Raw genomic sequence first — 19,409 nt, forward strand, 5'->3', positions numbered from 1 at the left:
ATTCAAATATGCATCATCTATCAAATGGCTGCTGAAGATTAATATGTACCCAGAGACTTAAACAGAGCCTCAATATTATAACTATACAAATACATAACTCATAGCAGAAATCCTCCATTATATGTCCTATTCCAGACGTTCATCTACTTAACCCATTAATGAAGTCTGGAATAGACTTCTACTGCATTGCACTGAATGAAACATTGGCGGCCGTTGTTCAGAGATGGTTCTATAGGCATTCTTTCTGCATGCCAGCAAATTTTAACTTTTCCCACTTGACTGTGCCTTGCCTTTTCCCATCTCCCAGTAGGAAGTCAGAAGCAATCAGCACGCAGGGCACATCCTGCTGCACAACACAGAGTTGGGATTCAGAAAGCGTTTGCAGCACTCTAAAACCTCCACTTACCCATCAACCGCTTTGCAGTGTAGGTAAGTATGCAACGACAGCTATAGGCAATTGGGGGCAACTCGATAAAAACATAAAAACATACTTTGGATATTTAGTCGTGTAATTTTAATTGCAAATAAAATAATAGATTTCTTCTTTGGAATACATGTTTGAAGTAACATAACTCTTCTCCACCATCACTACCCCCCCCAAAAAGTGATGATTTTAGTTTTTTTCTACATCTTAATAGCAACAATAGTTGACATGTTTGTACCACTTTAACATTTATAAGACAAACTTTAGCAAAGCATGCTATAATCAGATTTGCAATATTAATTTTCTTTTTTTAAAAGAAAGTCCAAGTTACAAACTATTTATAGTTTTATTTTTCACTATGTTTGGTGATAAGCCAATTTTCTCTCTATGCCACTGGTAATCCCCTGCAATTTATGCAATTTATTATATTATTAAAATCTCTATGACTAATGGGAGGGAAAGTGCCTACAATTAAGCTATACAGACAATATCAATAGTATGAAAAGTAAACACAACATGCATCTGAAGCAGGGTACTACTTCAGTAAACAAAGAAACTTCAGTTCACGGAAGCAACTGTAATCCTTCAGTGGTTCACCCCTGGATGAAGAAGGGGGTGGGGGTGATTTGACAATTTTCTTCCATCATCCCGTACCTTTACATCTCTCATCCTCCCTCGAAGATCACCCAGCCACCATAGCAAATTTTCAGGAGGAACAAGAAGCTGGCAAAAATTCTTCCACCTCAAGTGCAGCTCTGAGTATGAATACAATCCTATAAATTAATGCTGAACACAATTTTATGTTCAAATACGGAGATAAGTAACATGATACCAAAACCTAATAGAATTCCTGCATTTTGTAACAGGAAATATCCCCAGCGGCTACATCCATGATCACTAGCATCATTGTGAAGCATTTCTGGGACCTATATTTAAAGAAACATACACAATTTTAAGTCATGCATATTATAAAAATAATGTTTCTACATATTCAGTGGTTAATGTTGGTATTATTGATCAACCCCCTATTATAATACACATGAAACCTGCTGGAAAATATTGCAGTTTATTCTCATCTGTAAAATATGCTCTAATTCGTACTTCCAGGCAGCTATTATATCTAGAATTTTTTTTTTACCAATCATATAATTCCTTGCATCAGGATGGAGTCAGGGTGACAGAATGGAGCTCGAGCATTTACTGGCCAGATGCCCTCCCTGATGCCTATGCAGAGTTCGCAGCAGACTGTTACTCAATGCACCCAAGGAGAGAAATACCTGCTACCTAGGATCGAACTCACAGCCTCCTGATTGTGAGGTGAGAGCTCCACCTTTAGGCCACCACCCTGCTCCTATCTAGAAAATTTAGGTATCAATTACATTTTCTTTATATTTCTATTTATGTTTTTCAGTAAATGACTTAATTTTCCATGCTTCCAGGATCCATTGATCATTATGATACTTAAATGACTACTGTGGCTGGTTGCCTGTGATCAAGTATGGGTTGAAAGTATTGTGCTTTAACAAATCTTAAAATTCTTCTTAGTATACTATTTAACACCCCCCCCATGCATTAATTAGAACAAATCCTACTTAGGAATGTGTGTGCCAAGATTTCATTCTTAAAATGAATCCAGGATTGTCCTCAGAAAATAATAATTGGACGAATGAATACATCCATATAATTGCCAGAATGGCCATGTTATTTGGGTAAAGTTTTTACAAAGCTAATATTATTTCCCCACCCTACTCCATTCTTCTAATCACTACTTCTATTGGCTAGTGAATAAGCATATTCTGAAGTCAATGCCAGACTAGTATTCCCATAAGAATATCTCATTAGCATTCCAAAGGATGTGTTTCTATTTAGTATTGGAATGCTATTAACATCTATTAATAAGCATATACTTACCATATCAACAAGAGCAACATACATGAACAGCCCAGCAGTAAGAGCAAAGATCCACATGGAAACATTATCAGCATAATGGCCAATAAGTATCCCAGTAGCCATTCCAAGGTATGCCAACATAGCTGAGAGAGCATTATAAAGAACAGCTTGTTTGACAGTCATACCAGCTTTGAGAAGTACAGCAAAATCTCCTTCAAAAGAGAGATACAAACATGCTTATATCAATAATTTGTATTAAAATGTCAGCATTTCACACCACATGGAAGTCATGTCAAAAAATTATGAGTTTTTTTTTTTAAAAAAAAAACCACTGGCTTTCATATAATCAGGTGCTTCAAAACTGTAGAACAGGGGTGTCAAACTGACGGCACGCAGGCCGGATGCATCACGCGGAAGCCGCGCCCACCCCATTGCTGGCAATAGAAAAACAATCCCGTTAAGTTGCACAATGTCACGTGATGTCGCGAGTTGGACATGTCTGCTGTAGAAGAATGGAGACAAGCGTAAGGATAATTGCTTTTGACATATTGTATAGTTTCTATGCGCTTGCCAGTACACAAATATATACAAACTAGGATTGTATACAGGTAGGATTGTGAAAACCAGTATCTTTTCCCAAGATTTCATGATTGTCCCCCTCAGTTGGAGTACAACACCAAAAAAAGGACAGAGTTGCTTTAAGGAGCAGCTCATAAGTGCAGTATAATCACAGACATGTGAAAGGACCTCTTTCTTCACAAATCCATTATTCTAACACACACATCTATAATTTATATTAATGTGGAATAAAACACTTTAAAATTATTTGCTATTACATATTACAGGAAGTCCTCAAATTAAGACCACAATGAAGGCCAGAATTTCAATTGTAAGTCATTGTAGTCATAAATGAAGGGACCGTGAGACCAGACCTGATTTTATAACTGCTGTAAAGTAAGTCACCTAGGTCATTAAGCAAACCACATGCTTGTTAAGAGAATCCAGCATATCTAATGGGGCATTTTTTGCTATTTTCTGTTGGAAAAGAGCAAAAAGCATAGCAAAGATCACATGACCATGGGATGCTGCAATTGATCATAAATGTGAGCAGATTGCCAAGCAGCCAAAATGCAATCCCGTAACTACAGAGAGTGCGTGTATGTGCAGCAGGCACACCTTTCAGGACAGGTTATAAGTAGCTTTACTGGAGTTCATTTTAACTTTAATAAGCAACCAGCTGTAAATCAAGGACTACCTATAAAACCCTTCAAATTAGAAGCATGCAATTGAATTGAGTCAAATCTTCATAAAGTAAACCAAATTAGATTGGATCTGTGTGAGTTTGGAATATGCTTTTGAACATTATGAACTCTACTACAACTGGTAGATGTAGTAGATAGGCAATAAAATTATATTAGCTTGTTGATAGATTTTAGTATTTGTTTGTCTTTTATTAAACATCTGTTTCTTCTTTACTCTATTGAAAAGTTTTATTGCATTATTTAAAACTGAATCTCCAGACCATGTTTGAAACTGCATGTGGGTACTCAATAAATCCTAAATTCACATATGCGCCAAGAGAGTCTAGGTTGGTCATACAGGTAGTTAAGAGGCATGGTATAAATCAGGGAAGATGTGAGGGGATTTGGAAGGGTATGTAGCACACACTGAGGAGCATGCACGAGATCATGGAAGGTGCATGAGAGATGCGCAAGTAAGGAAGGAGACATAAGAGATATTGCATGGATCAAGAGGCATGCCCAGGGGGGAGGTGTTAGTCACCAGTGTGTGCAAGCACAGAGGGACTGGGAAAGGGTGCACATGTGGGCGAGACTTTCCCTGGAAACTTGCAATCTTCCCTGCCAGCTTCTGCATTGACTGGGGAAGTCAGTGAGGAAAGTTGCACATGGCGATCCCATAATTGTGTGATACTTGAAAATGGTCATAGATTTAAGGACTACCTTTATATGTAGAAGGGATCTTGACAGCTTAATAAAAAAAAATTCAATATCCAAAAAGTTCATTTCTCAACAGAGATCGTTAGAAAATGGAAAGAAACTTAATTTCCAGTATTGTAATTGTTTTGTACAAATTTAGGAATTTGCAATATATTTAGAATACCACGCATAGTTATTGATGTTCCATGTTCCCCCCAAAAAAGTGATACCAAAGTACAGGAAAGTCAGCCAGAATAATCAGAGAATTGAAATAACTCTCCCAAGAACAAAGTAACAAGTGTAAGGATTAGTTTAGAAAAAGGGTACAATTTGGAATGTGGAATATGTGGAAGAAGGGACGAAGAAAGAAAATACAGAAATGTATTTCTCAATCTCTCACAATATCAGAAACCCCCAAAATAACCCAACTGTTGTTTTTCTGTTTCTGTTTAGTTTAACTAAATGTAATGATGACCATAAACCTAGCTTTAGAAAGTATAAAGCAGGGGTCCCCAACCCCTGGTCTGTGGACCAGTACCGGGCCGCGGTATGCCAGGAACCCGTCCGCACAAACAAGCAAAGCCCCATCCGCGGGATGCAGGCAGCACACACCCACCGGTCCACGGAAAAACCTCTCTCCACGGAACCAGTCCCTGGTGCCCAAAAGGTTGGGGACCTCTGGTGTACAGAAAAGAAACACAGAAAATTCTATGAAGAACAAGCTTATCAATGGCTACTATAAATTCAAGGGCTTTATAATATATTTAAAAACAGAAAAATAACAGTTGCAAAGGAACAAAAGCAGAGACTCCACTGTGCATGCTTGACAGGTTGCTGTGAGAAACAATATTTTCTCTGATCTAAGAAGGCAATTACATTGTGATAAACCTTAATAAAATGATAAGATTACTGTTCAGCGTTTAAAACAAAAACAAAAATAAATGGTAATGAGTCAGCAATAGGAATTTGGGGCTTTATTACTATTACTATCACTCTACAATCGATATACGAGTTAAAGCATGGAAACTATATCCTACTGCTCTCTAATACATATGTCTTACCCAATTCATGTGGTAACTCATGACAAAAGACTGCAACAGATGTACTTAAGCCACTGGATAAACCTTCAGTGAAAGCAGCCCCTAAGAAAAATAAAAGAACATTATTAAAAAGCAATTACATTGGAAAATGCAGGCAAATCCAAAAACAAATTTAAATTAAGAAAGATGTTTTCTAATCAGTATTGTGTATTATATAGGTGCTGTATTGCAAGAAACATGGATTAAAATCATACAAGGGGGAACAAGAAATAAATGACTAGTTATAAGAAATATGCTTCCTATAAAGAAAAGTTAAAAAAAATACACCCGTTTTCTGAACAAAAGCTATATACTTTCAGCTAGCCCTGAAGGCCATTTTTATTTCTATTTCTGTTCTAGTGAAGAAAATCAATTTCCTATCTGTGTACTTGTTTAGAATTTCAATTTAAATGAAGAACAGTTTATAGTTACTTGAAAATCACAGAACTACAGCTTTTAATAAGATGCAATCAGATAAAGAGCTAAGGCAGTGGTGGCGAACCTATGGTACAGGTGCCAGAGGTGGCACTCAGAGCCCTCTCTGTGGGCACGCGCACCATGCCCTGGAGATGGCAACTATCCCTCTTCAACCAGCTGCCCGCTAACTTGCCGAGGTCCCATATGGCCGGATGCATCTCAGCTGGTTTCCCTCTCTCCCTCCCCTCATCCCATCCCTCCTGGCCTCGCATGCTCTCCTTTTCCTGGGCACGATCCACTGCATCGCCTCCTCAGCTGTCGGCTAGCCATCCAACTCAGAGGCAGCTTCTCTGAAATACTGATGGCAGGCTGCAGTGTCCCAGAGTGCGCCGGTCGAGGGGCTGGCACGCTGTGGCTGCTGACGGACACTGTCGGCCCCCATGCACTTGCTGGCCTCTATGTGCAGGGGCCGATAGTGTCAGGCAGCAGCCACCGTGGCCTCTGCCTCGCCGTGCCCTGCGACAATGGCACCCCTGCCCTGCCTCATCTCACCCCACAGGATGAGCCTTCTGCCCACCGCCCCACCTGCCAGAGATCCCCTGGATTTCCCCCAACCCTGCCCGGCCCCCACAGGCATCCCTCCCCACGAGCAACATCGAGGTAACCACACCCACCCAGTCTGCCATGACCACCACAGCCACGCTCACCCAGTAGCCACACTCACCTGGCACCAAGTGATAAATAAGTGGGTTTTGGGTTGCAGTTTGGGCACTCAGTCTCTAAAAGGTTCACCATCACTGAGCTAAGGCAATAGCAACAGGACTACAGATAGTCTTCACTTAACAATAGTAATTGGGACCAGAATTTCTGTTGCTAAGTGATAATCATAAAACACAGCATCATATGACCATGCTATTTACCAACAGCCATTCTAGCACCTTCAGTTTCTGTCATTAAGTGAATAATAGTAGGTTAAGTGAGGATGTCACATGGATGTCATTTGTGACTCCCTGCTGGTTTTCACACTGACTTTGCTTGTAAAAATCCATCAAAAGTTGCAAATGGCAATCATGTGATTATGGAGATGCTATGACTTATGAAAACTGGTCACAACTATCATTCATTCAACACCATTGTAAGTTTGAATGGTCATTGTATGAGTAGTTGTTAAGTGAGAACCACATGCAATTTTTATGTACTTTAAAACTAAGACATCTTGATTCTTGGTTATAACAGAAAAGAGTAACCAATTATTAGCAGAGCCTACAGACAGACAAATAAGATTCATGTCTACCTAACTGCTAGTTATAGTCAACAAATAGAACATAAATTTTAATGAATTTGTAATTTATGACATAATTATAATTTCTGGGGAAAATACTGAGAATCCCGACAGGCTTAGTTTTAACAAAAATCTTTTATTATTCCTCTTCTGCATTTACAAAAAATGCTACTGCAATGTTGCTCCCATTTACATTTATGAACTAGCAGCCATAGGAAAGCCAATACATATGGACTCACCAATTGCGAGACCGTCACTGAAGTTATGCAGGCCATCTCCCATTATTACCATCCAGGCTAACGTAGCTATACCAGCATCTTTCAATTCTTCACGTGAATACCGCTGACTATGGCTATGTGGGTGATGATTTTGATGATGATGGTGATGCAAAATATGATGGTAGTCATGGTGATGATGACTGAGATGATCTGACTGCCCTAAAGTGTCATGCAAATGTGAATGGCATTTGTTTCTACATCCTCTGGATGCATATTCATGATCAGCTGCCTCTTTGTGGGTGTGTGCGATCATGACCTCTTCTTCTTCTTGTACTATGGGTTTCTGAGACAGGAAATTTGATGGTTCTTGAGAAAGTACCCCCAAATAATTTTCAGGCCCTTGGAGGAAAAAAAGAAAAGAAAACAACACAAATAATTATCCAATTAAAGAAAAAAAGGAATAATTAGAATAACTGCTATATAGCTAAAAGACTTTGTTTTATTTTCAGATGTTTTTATTGGAAGTATACCATGCAAGTAGATAAAGAATGTTCTCATTTACTTTATGTTTTAGGACAAATCTATAAAAAGCAGGCATACATAATCATACATTATGCCATGTATTTAGAATTATATGTTTAAAAACTGGCCTATGCATAAATACATCTAAAGTTCAGGTTCCAGCATTTGCCTATAATAATCAAGGTTTCCTGTCTCACCTCATTTTTTTTTCAAAAATAGATTACACTCATAAAAAAAGAAAGTGGCATTAATATGAAAACAAAAATGATAACAACCCACGTGTTTCATTTGCAGGTGTGTCATATGCCTGGGGGGGGGAAAATGTGGGGATAATAGGGATCATCCTGGAACATTCCCATGAACTTGATTTTGTCAGGGCCATCATGGCAACCTTTTTTTTTTAAAAAAAAGGAAAGTTTTCTTTTACAATGGGAGCTATTTAGCTACAACTCCCATTACATGATTTTAAAATTCCCGATGTGTCCATGTAGAAATCAATTAGAGAAGCAGTGGTGCAAACTGAACAGTCATTTTCAAAACTTACTCATAAAAGCCAAATCTATTTCTGATAGATCAGCATAGCACAGGAATGCCTCACTATATTTTTTTGATTTGGCTAATAATTTATATTATTTATAATAACTAGCTGCATTGAGAGACATGTGAAAGAATAGCTAGCAATCAGCGAGGGCAGTAAACATCAATCATCTCTCTGTGAATTCTTTGTGTGAGAAAAAAACCCAGATGCCATATAGTACACAAGAGGCAGTTGGTATAGTGATTAAGGCACAAGTCTAGAAAATGGGAGATCACAAGTTCTAGTCCCACCTCAGGCATAAAGCCAGCTGGGTGATCTCAGGCCAGTCACTCTTTCTTAGTCCTAGAAAGCAGGTAATGGTAAACCACTTCCAAAAAATACTGCCCAAAAAACTGCAAGACATTGTCCAGGTAGTTGCCAGGAGTCAAAAACTGATTTCAAGGGACAAAAATACACCAACAAATGACAATGAAGAGCAGCTCTTATGGAGCAAAAAGCAATTATGAAAAAAAAGTTGCAATAGTGAGAAACTAAGATCATGTTTGCCAAAATAGCTTTAGTAGCCTCTAGTGGAGAAATGCAGGAAATTACCAATAAAGTCTAAATCATTATAGTAATAACGCATGATGAAAAATTATGAAATTAAATGTAGTTAGGGATATTCCAAACAATTTCTGCACCACTTTCACACAAGCCTCCCTATTACAATGATTAGACTTTTTGTGAGGTTTTTCTTTGTAATTGTAGCGGCCCATCTTTCAAAACCTGGGATTGAGAAGGGAGTTTCTAGATTGTCAGGAACTAAGATGCATTGGTTGCCGTACTTCAAGTTTATCTTCCCTATGTTAATATTTGGAACACAAAGGGAGCTGAAAAAATGAAACTGTGAACACTGTTTTATGACAACAGCAACATGTTTCTTAACAAAATGTATCTCATTCATTACTCTCTTGTAATAAAATGGTTTTTATTAAAGGGAAAGGACAATTCACATTCACTTTTTAATATATTTGTCAGAGATGGGGAGACAATAGGGAAGTTTGTTAGAAGAGAAAAAGCAATTCCTCCTTTTTTATATCCAATCTATAATACATTTAAGATTGAAATTAATATCAAGTATTTTATTTTCATTCTTGGTTTGTATTACAAATATCATTTGTAATAAGTTTGCTTGAACTTTCTCATGCTCTTAGTACTGACCGAAAATTGTAGGCTTTTTGAAATTGCAGATAAATACATGCAAAATAAAAAAAATGTTTTGTATACAGGTATTTATATTAGTTTTTGCTACTTGAACAGTGAAAGTTTCCAAGCTGTATGCTGGATTTCAGATCCTCTTATATTGCCATAAATACATTTCACAAAGATTTTAGAAGATTTTTATACAAAGTTTATTGAAACTTACTATCATCTGCATCTATTTTGTTGTCATTTCCTGAAAGCTGAGAGTCATATTTAGACAGCTGTTTCTTGATTTCTGATTCATCGTCATCATTTTTTTTCTAGCTCCCAAAAAAATACATTGAAATTATTAACATTTTGGCTATTGCTCCTGAATGACACATGTATCAACAGAATATATAGACAAAATATAGTAATAGAGTATAGAAAAATAAAGACAGTGGAATAGAAAAATGTCAAAATACATGTGAAATTTCTATAAGTAGCAGATTGGTTAGAAAAAAAACACATTTTTGCTATTGTAATTTCATTCAGTTTTAAAACCTTACATCAGCTAGGACTTAAAATTCAATACTAATCTCGAATACGTATGGATATAACAGTTTTCTTCTTTGAAAAACTCCCTCTGTAATGGTGAAATCTAAGTAACTGATGCTATTACAGAAAAGCAATATCCAGTGAAAACGTTATTCTATAAATTGGTTATAAGCATTACTTTCAAATAATCTCATAGAAGAAAAAATTAAGCAAAACAAAATTCTGATGAAAACCAGTAGTTTACCTTTTTTTTCTTATCCTTAAACTGTTTAATTAGTGTGATCAAGTGCTCAACAAGAAACATAAAATATAATCCTCCAAGGGCTGTGAGGCCTTTCCATGTAGAATCCAAATAAGCGTTTTCTTCTGAACTTTGGAAAACTAGATGCTTTAACGGGAGATCGTTACTGTGCGCCATCAAAGGTTTATCATGATGATGATGGTGCTTTCCATGAGACTGAATATGGATATTTAAAAAGAAAAATAGTTTAGGCAATATTCCATATAGAAGATGAGATAGGATGAGTAGAGAAATGAAATAGTGAGGTTTCTCAGCCCGATATATAGACAAGATAGAAAAGTTAAAACTTTTGCTTTATATATTTTATTATTTTATGTTGTATATTATTATTTTATTATATAAATATAATATATATTAATGTCTAATTAATTTAAATAAATATATTAAATATTATTTATATTATTTATTTATTTCATTTTACTGCAATCAGTGACCACCCACAAGTAAAACTGACTAAGGCCTAGGATGACTCTAAAACAATAAACTCTATAATTTCAGGCTATACATAAGAATAAAGAAATAGATGAGATTATAGAGTCAAAAGTCCTTGTACTCCTTGCAAAAACTCCAAGAAAAATATGGCGCATGGGTGTATGTGGTAGAGCTGGGAGGAACTATTGCATTTATTTCACCTATAGGATATTGTTCACTGTCATTTTAAAAAAGAGTGATACCTCACTGTAGCATAAACATTTATAAAACATTGACTATACTATCTCATATTATTCCAGGGATAAGATTCAAAATGTATTCAGATGACTGTCAAACTACACATTTAGCCTAACAGTTACATTTAGAAACTCAGAAACTTCTTTATACCAGCTATGAAATATTTCCAAATTATACCAAATGTTTATTTATTTTTAGCCAAAATGTCACACAGGTTCACTTGATCCCTATGAGATTTATTTGCTTTAAATACAGTAGTCAGCTATGATACTAAACCTTTCAATACAGCTTTGTATTATTTGGCAAATCTAACCTGACCACAAACCATAGTTGGCAACATTAATTGTAAGTTCTTTTCAATATTGTTATTTTGGGAACCAGTAACAATTATATAACCAAGCACAGCCTAAACCAGTGGTGCAACTGGCTTTTACAAAGAATATTTATGTAGAAAAATATGTGAACTACATGCCAAAAACCCTGGATACCAAATCTAAAGGCAAAAATATGAAAAAATCTCAAAAATATGGATTTTATAAATGTTCATATTCAATTATCTCACAAATGTTTAGCCATATAAATTCTGTGCTACTAAATCAGATTGCTACTGAATGGCCTTGTCACATGTACAAACCGCAATGCTATAAACATCCCATGATGATCTTCTCCCAAAATAATTTTTCTCTTCAACCAAAGCAGGAGGGGGTGATTTTTCTCCCACTATAAGCTATGAGAGCTACAAGAGGAAGGGAAGGGGAGCTATCTCCCTTGCATACATGCACAAAGTTTCACAAAGCAAACTTTTCCTAAGAAATGCACAAACACTGCAGTTTACAAAAAATTCTACCTGACAAGGAGAGAGGATGAAATTAAATTAAATCAAGTATGTATTTCTCTTATTCCAGACCTATGGTCTAATCCAGGGGTGTCAAACTGCCGGCCCCATGAGCCGAATGCAACACCGGGAAACCGCGCCCACCCCATTGCTGGCAATGGGGAAAAAGCTCCGATACGTTTGACATATCTGCTCTAATCCATCAAAGAGCTGATGAAATAATGTGTGACTTTTAAAATGCAAATAATAAGGATGATGCCCTAGCAGTATTTGCACTGGGAGTGAATAGTGGTTTTTCAACGGGAGCTGGCTATGGCTACAAAAGTTGATGGAATTAGCAGAGATGTCTAAATTGACTGTTTTGATAAAAGAAAAAAATATAAGTACTTTTGTTTCTATTTGGAAACCGCTTCTGGACTCTGTGCTTGAGGTGGAAAAAAATGATGCTATGATTTTGGGTTTTACTGATTAGACTGATCTGTTGATATAGAAATGGCTAGTGTATTCTACTATAGAAATGTAAAAAGTTGAGGTTCGATGTTAATGCTCTGTTGTACTGCAACAGAGGGAGTCAGAAGTCAACGTCTTTTTTTTATTCACCCTCCTTTCCACACTTCTCTTTTTCCCCTTCCCTTACCTTTGTTCTCTATTATTTGCTTTTATATCTTCGTATTTCATGCTATAAGTGAATAAAAATCATAACAAAAAATATAAAGGACTTGAGCTAGCTAAGCTCCCCTTTCCCAAAGTCCTGCAATTGCTTCATCCCCTTCCTAACAGTGTTCCTAAAACTGTGTGAGTGCACTGTGTTCACATCATTAGTAGTACATTTACTTTAGCCTAACATTGTTAAGAAAAATGCATCTAACACAGAGGAGGTTTAAAAGAGGATGGACAACACAGAGTCATCAGATCAGATGCTTTTGTTTCACTATGTGTCCTTTTTCTATTTACAGGCTTCCACTGAGCAAAGATCACTGCTATGCTTTAAAGGAACATATATACTATTAATAGAAAAAAACAATATACTTACATGTGGAAGGAGATGTAAAAGAGCATCTCCGCTTAGAGTTCCAACGGCTAATGCCACCAGGAAACTTAAGAGGAACTTGAAAAATACACGATTCATAAGGGGCACCAATATAACACCCAGTAATGAAAGAAAACTGATAATGGAAATGGATATAAAGCCACCAATCCAAGCTGAAAAGAAGAAGAGCTTTTTTATCATTTGATTCAAACATACATTCTTGACTGACTAACAGCCGCCTTCTATTTTAGTGACTAGCTAAAAGAATTTTCTAACCTGAAAGATCACTGTAGCATTTTTATATTAGTTCATTGCCATTTATAAAAAGACCTATTCCTGGCTTGAGATAAAAAAGACAAATATTTTGATTCAGATAAATGAGCCAAAATAAAACCAATCCTGGAATAAGAATATATTACACCATCGAAAACAAGAGATAGTAGAAATATTACATGGAAAATTTGATTTCACCATCAAACTCACCAACTTGCAGTGAATATGTTTTTGGAGCTGTTTCAGCCTTTTCACTTGTTGCATGAATTATACAGTTTCTACCATCAATCTGGTTAATTATAGCTGGACAAAGATAGCTAAATTCAGTGGCTGTCAAAGATGCTTGAATGCTTATTCCATGGAAAAGCATCATTTCTGATGTATTAAAGCACTGTGGAAAAAAGTGTTAGAAAAATACACACATTAAGAGATGTAATTTCAAAACAGCAGCTTTTCTTCAACTGACAAAACTTCATAATTTTTGTCAGAAAAGCCAATAAAACAAGCACACTGCAAAGTTGTCATGCAAAATCAAAGAATATTATTGGTTTTCTCTATCTAGGTTTTAACTGCCCACCTAAGTGATACTTGAATATTATTTCCTCCCCAATCCCTACTATTCCCATCCTCCCATCACCTCCTACACATGAGAAACTGCTGAGAATAACAGCTCTGGGGGGAAAAATATACTGGGCTATTACAGTCAAACAAGCTATTTAATATTTAAGACAAAAGTGATTTAAAAAAAAAGTTATAGATGCACCAAAAGCCATTTTATTTGATTACTTTATAGCATCATAGAGACAATGCATTTTTGTATGTCACAAATAATTTAACAATGTGTTTAAAAACCAAAGATATTACAGCTATCTTTTAAAACATGGTTAGCAGTATAGGAAAACAATGTGATAACTAAAATGGTTTTTAAAAAATCTGCCCAAGCTAACTTTATAAATATAAACATGAAATCCCCAAAGATTGCATTACTTTTGGCAATTGGATGGGTTTTTTTCCTATATACTTTTGAACCGGTGGATATCTAAACATTTCAGTACATTCAGAAAGATCACCAATTGTAGACATGTAAGAATTAACATTTAGTTAAAATGTGAGCGTGAAAAGGTTGTAAAAAAGCTATTCATTAGGTTAGAATCAGATCAAATTTCAGTCAATGATAGCACAATCCCAAGTCAACCAAACCAGATCGTTCAATTTAAAACGCTTCAGAGATTTATTACAAGAAAAATAAATCCAGTGTTCAAGAATCTTATTATCCCAACGAGCAAGATTAAAATATTGATGAACATGCAATTCTACGCCTGATGATCGTATGTGAAAGCATCTGAACCAACTCTTAGATGGTATTTTATTTGGAAGTGGAATAACATAGTGTACAACACCCACAAATTAAAGAGGTAATAAATAAATAAATAAATTACTGCGGTTACCACCATTTCTAGGAAAGGTACACCCAGAATCTTATAGAATCTTATATCAAATGTCTTTTTTTTAAAAAGCCTCTTTTCAAATATCTATTGTGTAATTTGTTTGCTAATTTTAGAAGACAGGGGACCTCCTGTTGCAAACCTCCTCACAAAAACAAGTGATTCCTTTGCTTTTCTATTTAAAAACTTACATTGCTGCTGCTTTCTAGAACAGTGCTGGGATTGGGGTTGACAAAGCCTATGCGTGCTGACAATTCTGCAGTTTCTGAGTGCTGTCGCAAAGGGTTGCCCTCTGTAGTTGTAGTGTAGGTAGCTGTTGTTAGAGCAACAGTTGTATTTTTGTTATCCGTGGATTCTTGCTCATGGTCCTCCATATTCTCTGTTCTAGGCACATCTTTTGCTGGGTTATCCCAAAAACCTTTGCTACCACCAGCTGACTCATCATTAGGACAATTGGTTTTGTCAGAGTTTGTTCTGAGTGTAGCATGATTGTGATGATGGTGGTAATGATTGTGGTCTATTCTTTTCACTTTCTCAATGCCTATACTGCGTAGCAATTTTTTAAACCCTTCAATATTCAATGTATTGTTATCCCCATAACGTGAGAAGAGATCCTGAAGATGAAGTCTCTGCCGACATAAAGCCAAACTAATATTAACACCAACTGCCTTCTCAGGAGTGAGTTTCTCTGTAGTTTGTGAAATTGTGGCTGGTTCCAAGCTAGGATAGGAAGCATCACAAAGCAAGAAGGTGGAAAGTAAGTGAAGAAAAGTTATATGAAGCTTGTTCGCCATAGTAGGGTCCTATGAAAAGAGAATGACATAAAATTAATTTTAAAAACTGCCCATGTATATTATTCAATTAATTCAATAGAAAATAAAACAAATATTTAAAAGAAATCATTGCAAACTTAAAATGGTAAATTGCACATATTTTACTATATGAAATTTGCCTTTTTTATTTCAAGCAGTACCAGGTAACTACATTAACATAAATCCAAGATAATATAAAGAAAAAGGATGTAGAAAATACAAAAAAAATCTACAATTTGAAGAGATGGTATTATGCATATGAAAATTTACCATCTATAAAGAATATATCAAATTATAGTTATTACTATTATCTCCAACCAAATTTGATGAAATTGAAGGTCCTGCTTCTGAAGTTTTATTACTTTATCTGTATTTTTTTCTAATGTGGCAATTGAAGAGAATTTGTTAATCCACTACTCAATTGTTATGTTTTCTAACATTTTCCAATGTTGCACAATTATTGTTTTGGCTAATAAAATTAAATAATCAGTTCTTTGTTTTTAAGCTTATAGTTTGATCCTATAAATAAATGCAATAAGCCTAACTCTGGACAGCATTCAAGTTTATTGAAAAGTTTTCACTGAGGATCACCACAAATAAAGAAAATGACCCCCTTTTTGACAATCTGTCCAGCATTTGGAAAGATAATTCTGATACATATGTGCCAATTAAATAGGAGTCCAATGTCAACAACATATGATCTTCCACTGAAATTCTTGTATTGAAGCTGTAGTGAATCTGACAGTTTCTATAACTGCTGTCAAAATCAGAAACCCAAGCTTCCTTTAATCCATATGGTACATATTGTATTTCTCATTGCAGGAATAACCTATACATGTTTAGATCTTTTCTTTTGGTTGTTATAAATAATAAAGTATTAAATTCTCAAAACTGAATATAAGGCCATATTGCTGAAGCTGAAGCTCTAATATTTCTATTGCCCCAAAAAAGATTTAAATTGATACCAAAAAAAGCCATGGTAGCTTTTTGCCTGTCCTATTGCCCTTCATTACAAAATTTCAAGAAAACTTGCTTAAAAAACTGCATACAGCAGTATCCTTCCTTTGGCATTCATACTCTATTCCATTCCTCTCCCATCCTCAATTTTCTATTTCCCAATATCTGAACTGTCAGTGAACATTCTGGCATTCTGTGTCCACTGAACATGCATAAACTTCATTATTTTGTTTCTCAGCTCCATACCTGAACAATTCTATTTTTTAGTTTCAGAAGCCATGGGGTTCATACATATCTTGCAGAGTGATACTGCTGCTTTAAAGACCAAGAAAAAAAAATCAATATTATTGGTAAAGTAAACGGTAAGATACTGGTGAAAATTATCATTCATTACAACTCACTGTTACATACAGGTAGTCCTCGATTTACAGCCATTCATTTAGTGACTGTTGGAAGTTACAACTGCACTGATAAAAGTGACCTATGACCATTTTTCACACTTAGGACTACTGCAGCATCCCCATCATCATGTGATCAAAATTTGGACACTTGATAACTAATATGTATTCATGATGGTTGTAGGGTCATCTGTGATCACCTTTTGCAACTTTCTGACAAGCAAAGGGAATGAGGAAGCCAGATTCACTTAACAACCGTATTACTAACTTCACAACTGCAATAATTCACTTAACTGTGGCAAGAAAGGATGTAAAATAGAGCAAAACACGCTTAACAACTGTCTTGCTCAGCAATAGGAATTTTGGGCTCAATTGTGTTCATAAGTCAAGGACTACTGGTACAGAGTTCCTCTATTATCAACATAGATGTTCAAGACTTCCAAAAGAAACACACCACCAAATACCTTGAATAAAAATCAGTTTGAATTTTCATTTAATACTTCCTAAGATTTATTTAATCTTTCTATCAGCTTACTTTAAATAACAAGATGTCAGTTTTATGGTATTCAAAACACTTTGCTACATTCTCAAACTAATGTCTTGGGAAGGTGAAGCATAAATGTCTACACAACTGCAATAATTTGGAGGAAGGGTCACAGAAGAGACAGGACAATCAAAAGTAAATATAAGTCCAAAAATAAGCATTTTATAGTTAATTACCACTAATCATAAAGTGGGATACAATTCTAAAATAAGAATTTCAATCTTTTAAATTGAATTTACAATAGATACCGAACAGTAACTGAGTGCTAGTAGAAATATATTGGGGCTTTTGCAGCCATTTCCAGTTTGGTGAAGCTGTAGAATTCAGATAAGAGTGTATTCCATGCTATGCCAGTAACCAGATGACCTATTTGCAGCTACAAGAGTATTATGTACGCATCTATTCTACACCTACAATCTTAATGAACATTCATTAAAAAGACTGAGTAGTTTATCACTTACGGGTTAATTTTCCTTCCTGATTTCCCATCTTATACTCCTGCATTGAAAAATGTCCTAGGCTCACTTTCCACAATTAAAAATCAGGGGAAAACATTGATGAATATGTCAACAATCTAGGGATCGTAGATCTTAGATATTAGGTTTCTATATTTACCATTCAACTTATATTTTTATCATGGGTTTTCAAGTAACTTTATTTTCTTTATAACAGTTTATTTATATCCTCCCTTTCTTTCAAAACATCCAAGTTAACAAACATGGTCCTCCCCATCCCTCTCATTTTATTCTGACATCCATCCACTAAACTAAGAAGAACCCACCCTCCCAATAAATTCTATGGCAAGGTGGAGACTGAATTTGGGACAGACAGGCAAGTATTGGTCAATGAACCAGACATCGTGGTTCTAGACAAAGACTAGAAGACAGTCATGGTGATAGATTTACCAGTGCCAGGTGACAGCGGCATCAGGAGCAAGGAGTACAAGAACCTGGAGAAGTATCAGGGTCTGAAGGAGGAGGCAGAGAGAAGTGGAAAGTAAAGGCCAAACTGGTCCCAGTACTGGTAGGAGCATTCAGGGCTGGGACTCTTCAGCTGGGAGAGCGGGCTCCAATAGATCCCAGTAATGGCACCACGAGCTCTCTGCCCAGCACAATGTAGTGCTAGGACATTTGGACAAGTTGCAGCATGCCATGAGCGGAAAATCCTGCACCTGGAGAAACTCCTCTCCTACACGTTCCTCCTTCTCAACTATTAGCAAAGCAGCTTGCCCTCTATTGTGCAAGAATTGCCTCTGATTAAAACCAGAGCAGATCCTGTTTATTTAGCCTGATGGCCCCAAGGAAGGGCCACAGACAACAATAGCCCTCTCCTTCCTTCTTCGCTAGCCTATAGTACCCAGAGATTGACTACCATAAGACGCTTTGGAAGCTTGAACTACTACTAACCAACTAAAGCCGCTTTCTCACTCCATTCAATTGAGAGAGGCTGATTAAAAAGTAAGTTCACTGATCACCCCTGATCCTTTAGGACCCTCCACCGTCAAAGGAACGACTTCCGGACAACCAGCGCTGCCGGGCTAAGGACTCGTCAGAGGAAAACACCTCTCCCCCCCTCCCCCAACCTAGACCCCCAACCACGAAGCCGTGCTTCCTCACCAACTGCTCCGGTCATTCCGCGCACGGAACCGCCTTCGCTCACCGCCTGGAGAAGGAGCGCAGTAAACCGGCCTACGGACTAAAGAGGGATGTCGTCGCTCAAAACAGCCACTCAGAATACGCTTTCTGATCAGCTGGGCAAATAAGAACCAATGAGCATTTCGTATTCTATCACGTTTCGTCCTCAGAAAAGGAGGGCCTTGGTCGAAGGGGGGGGAAAAGCGAGACAAAAGAGCACTGTATACAAGGCGGCCCACGTGGGGGGAACGGTGGCCTCTTGCGCATGGATGAAGCAGGAGGCATTTTAATGTTAAGGAATGAAGTATTTCTTAGTGGAAATTTAGTAGGCAAATTGGTCGGTTTATGTTTGCGGTTCGCCAGACTTGCGCCAACCCTCACTCTTAGATACCTATAAAACGGGTTTTCTATCCAACTGGTAGCATAACGTTTAACAGCAATTAAACTTTTCTTTTCCTCCACGAAGCTGAAAGAGATATGCAGAG

General features: G+C 36.6%; 1 protein-coding gene across 3 annotated transcripts; it reads right to left on the minus strand.

Moving 5' to 3' along the window:
- Positions 1-491: 491 nt before the first annotated feature.
- SLC39A6 (solute carrier family 39 member 6) lies at positions 492-19,012 on the minus strand. 3 transcript variants are annotated; one of them, XM_039329265.1, is made up of 11 exons: positions 18,907-18,995; positions 16,595-16,663; positions 14,771-15,382; positions 13,345-13,525; positions 12,865-13,034; positions 10,271-10,483; positions 9,713-9,809; positions 7,269-7,646; positions 5,313-5,393; positions 2,336-2,526; positions 492-1,350 (listed from the first exon to the last, which is right to left on the minus strand). In XM_039329265.1, exons 3-11 carry the CDS (start codon positions 15,371-15,373, stop codon positions 1,198-1,200), a joined length of 2,067 nt encoding a protein of 688 aa, XP_039185199.1. In that variant the 5' UTR covers positions 15,374-15,382; positions 16,595-16,663; positions 18,907-18,995; the 3' UTR covers positions 492-1,197. The 3 variants fall into 3 exon arrangements, with proteins under 3 accessions (XP_039185199.1, XP_039185198.1, XP_039185197.1); XM_039329264.1 differs by having other exon boundaries at positions 1,198-1,350; positions 16,595-16,660; positions 18,907-18,990; XM_039329263.1 differs by lacking the exon at positions 16,595-16,663 and having other exon boundaries at positions 1,198-1,350; positions 18,907-19,012.
- Between the last annotated feature and the right edge of the window lie 397 nt (positions 19,013-19,409).

Source organism: Crotalus tigris, unplaced genomic scaffold (assembly GCF_016545835.1).
Source record: "Crotalus tigris isolate CLP2741 ecotype Arizona unplaced genomic scaffold, ASM1654583v1 scf7180000024391.5723578, whole genome shotgun sequence".
Lineage (NCBI taxonomy): Eukaryota > Metazoa > Chordata > Lepidosauria > Squamata > Viperidae > Crotalus > Crotalus tigris.

Bases quoted from the DNA above. Each gene is read 5' to 3' on its own strand.
- SLC39A6 (XM_039329265.1), bottom strand. From the start codon at position 15,373: ATGGCGAACAAGCTTCATATAACTTTTCTTCACTTACTTTCCACCTTC. The intron at 10,484-12,864 runs GTAAGTATATTG...ATCCATATTCAG, and splicing joins TTTTACATCTCCTTCCACAT to TCTCATGGAAAGCACCATCA. The intron at 5,394-7,268 runs GTGAGTCCATAT...TATTTTTCTTAG, and splicing joins CAGTGACGGTCTCGCAATTG to GGGCTGCTTTCACTGAAGGT.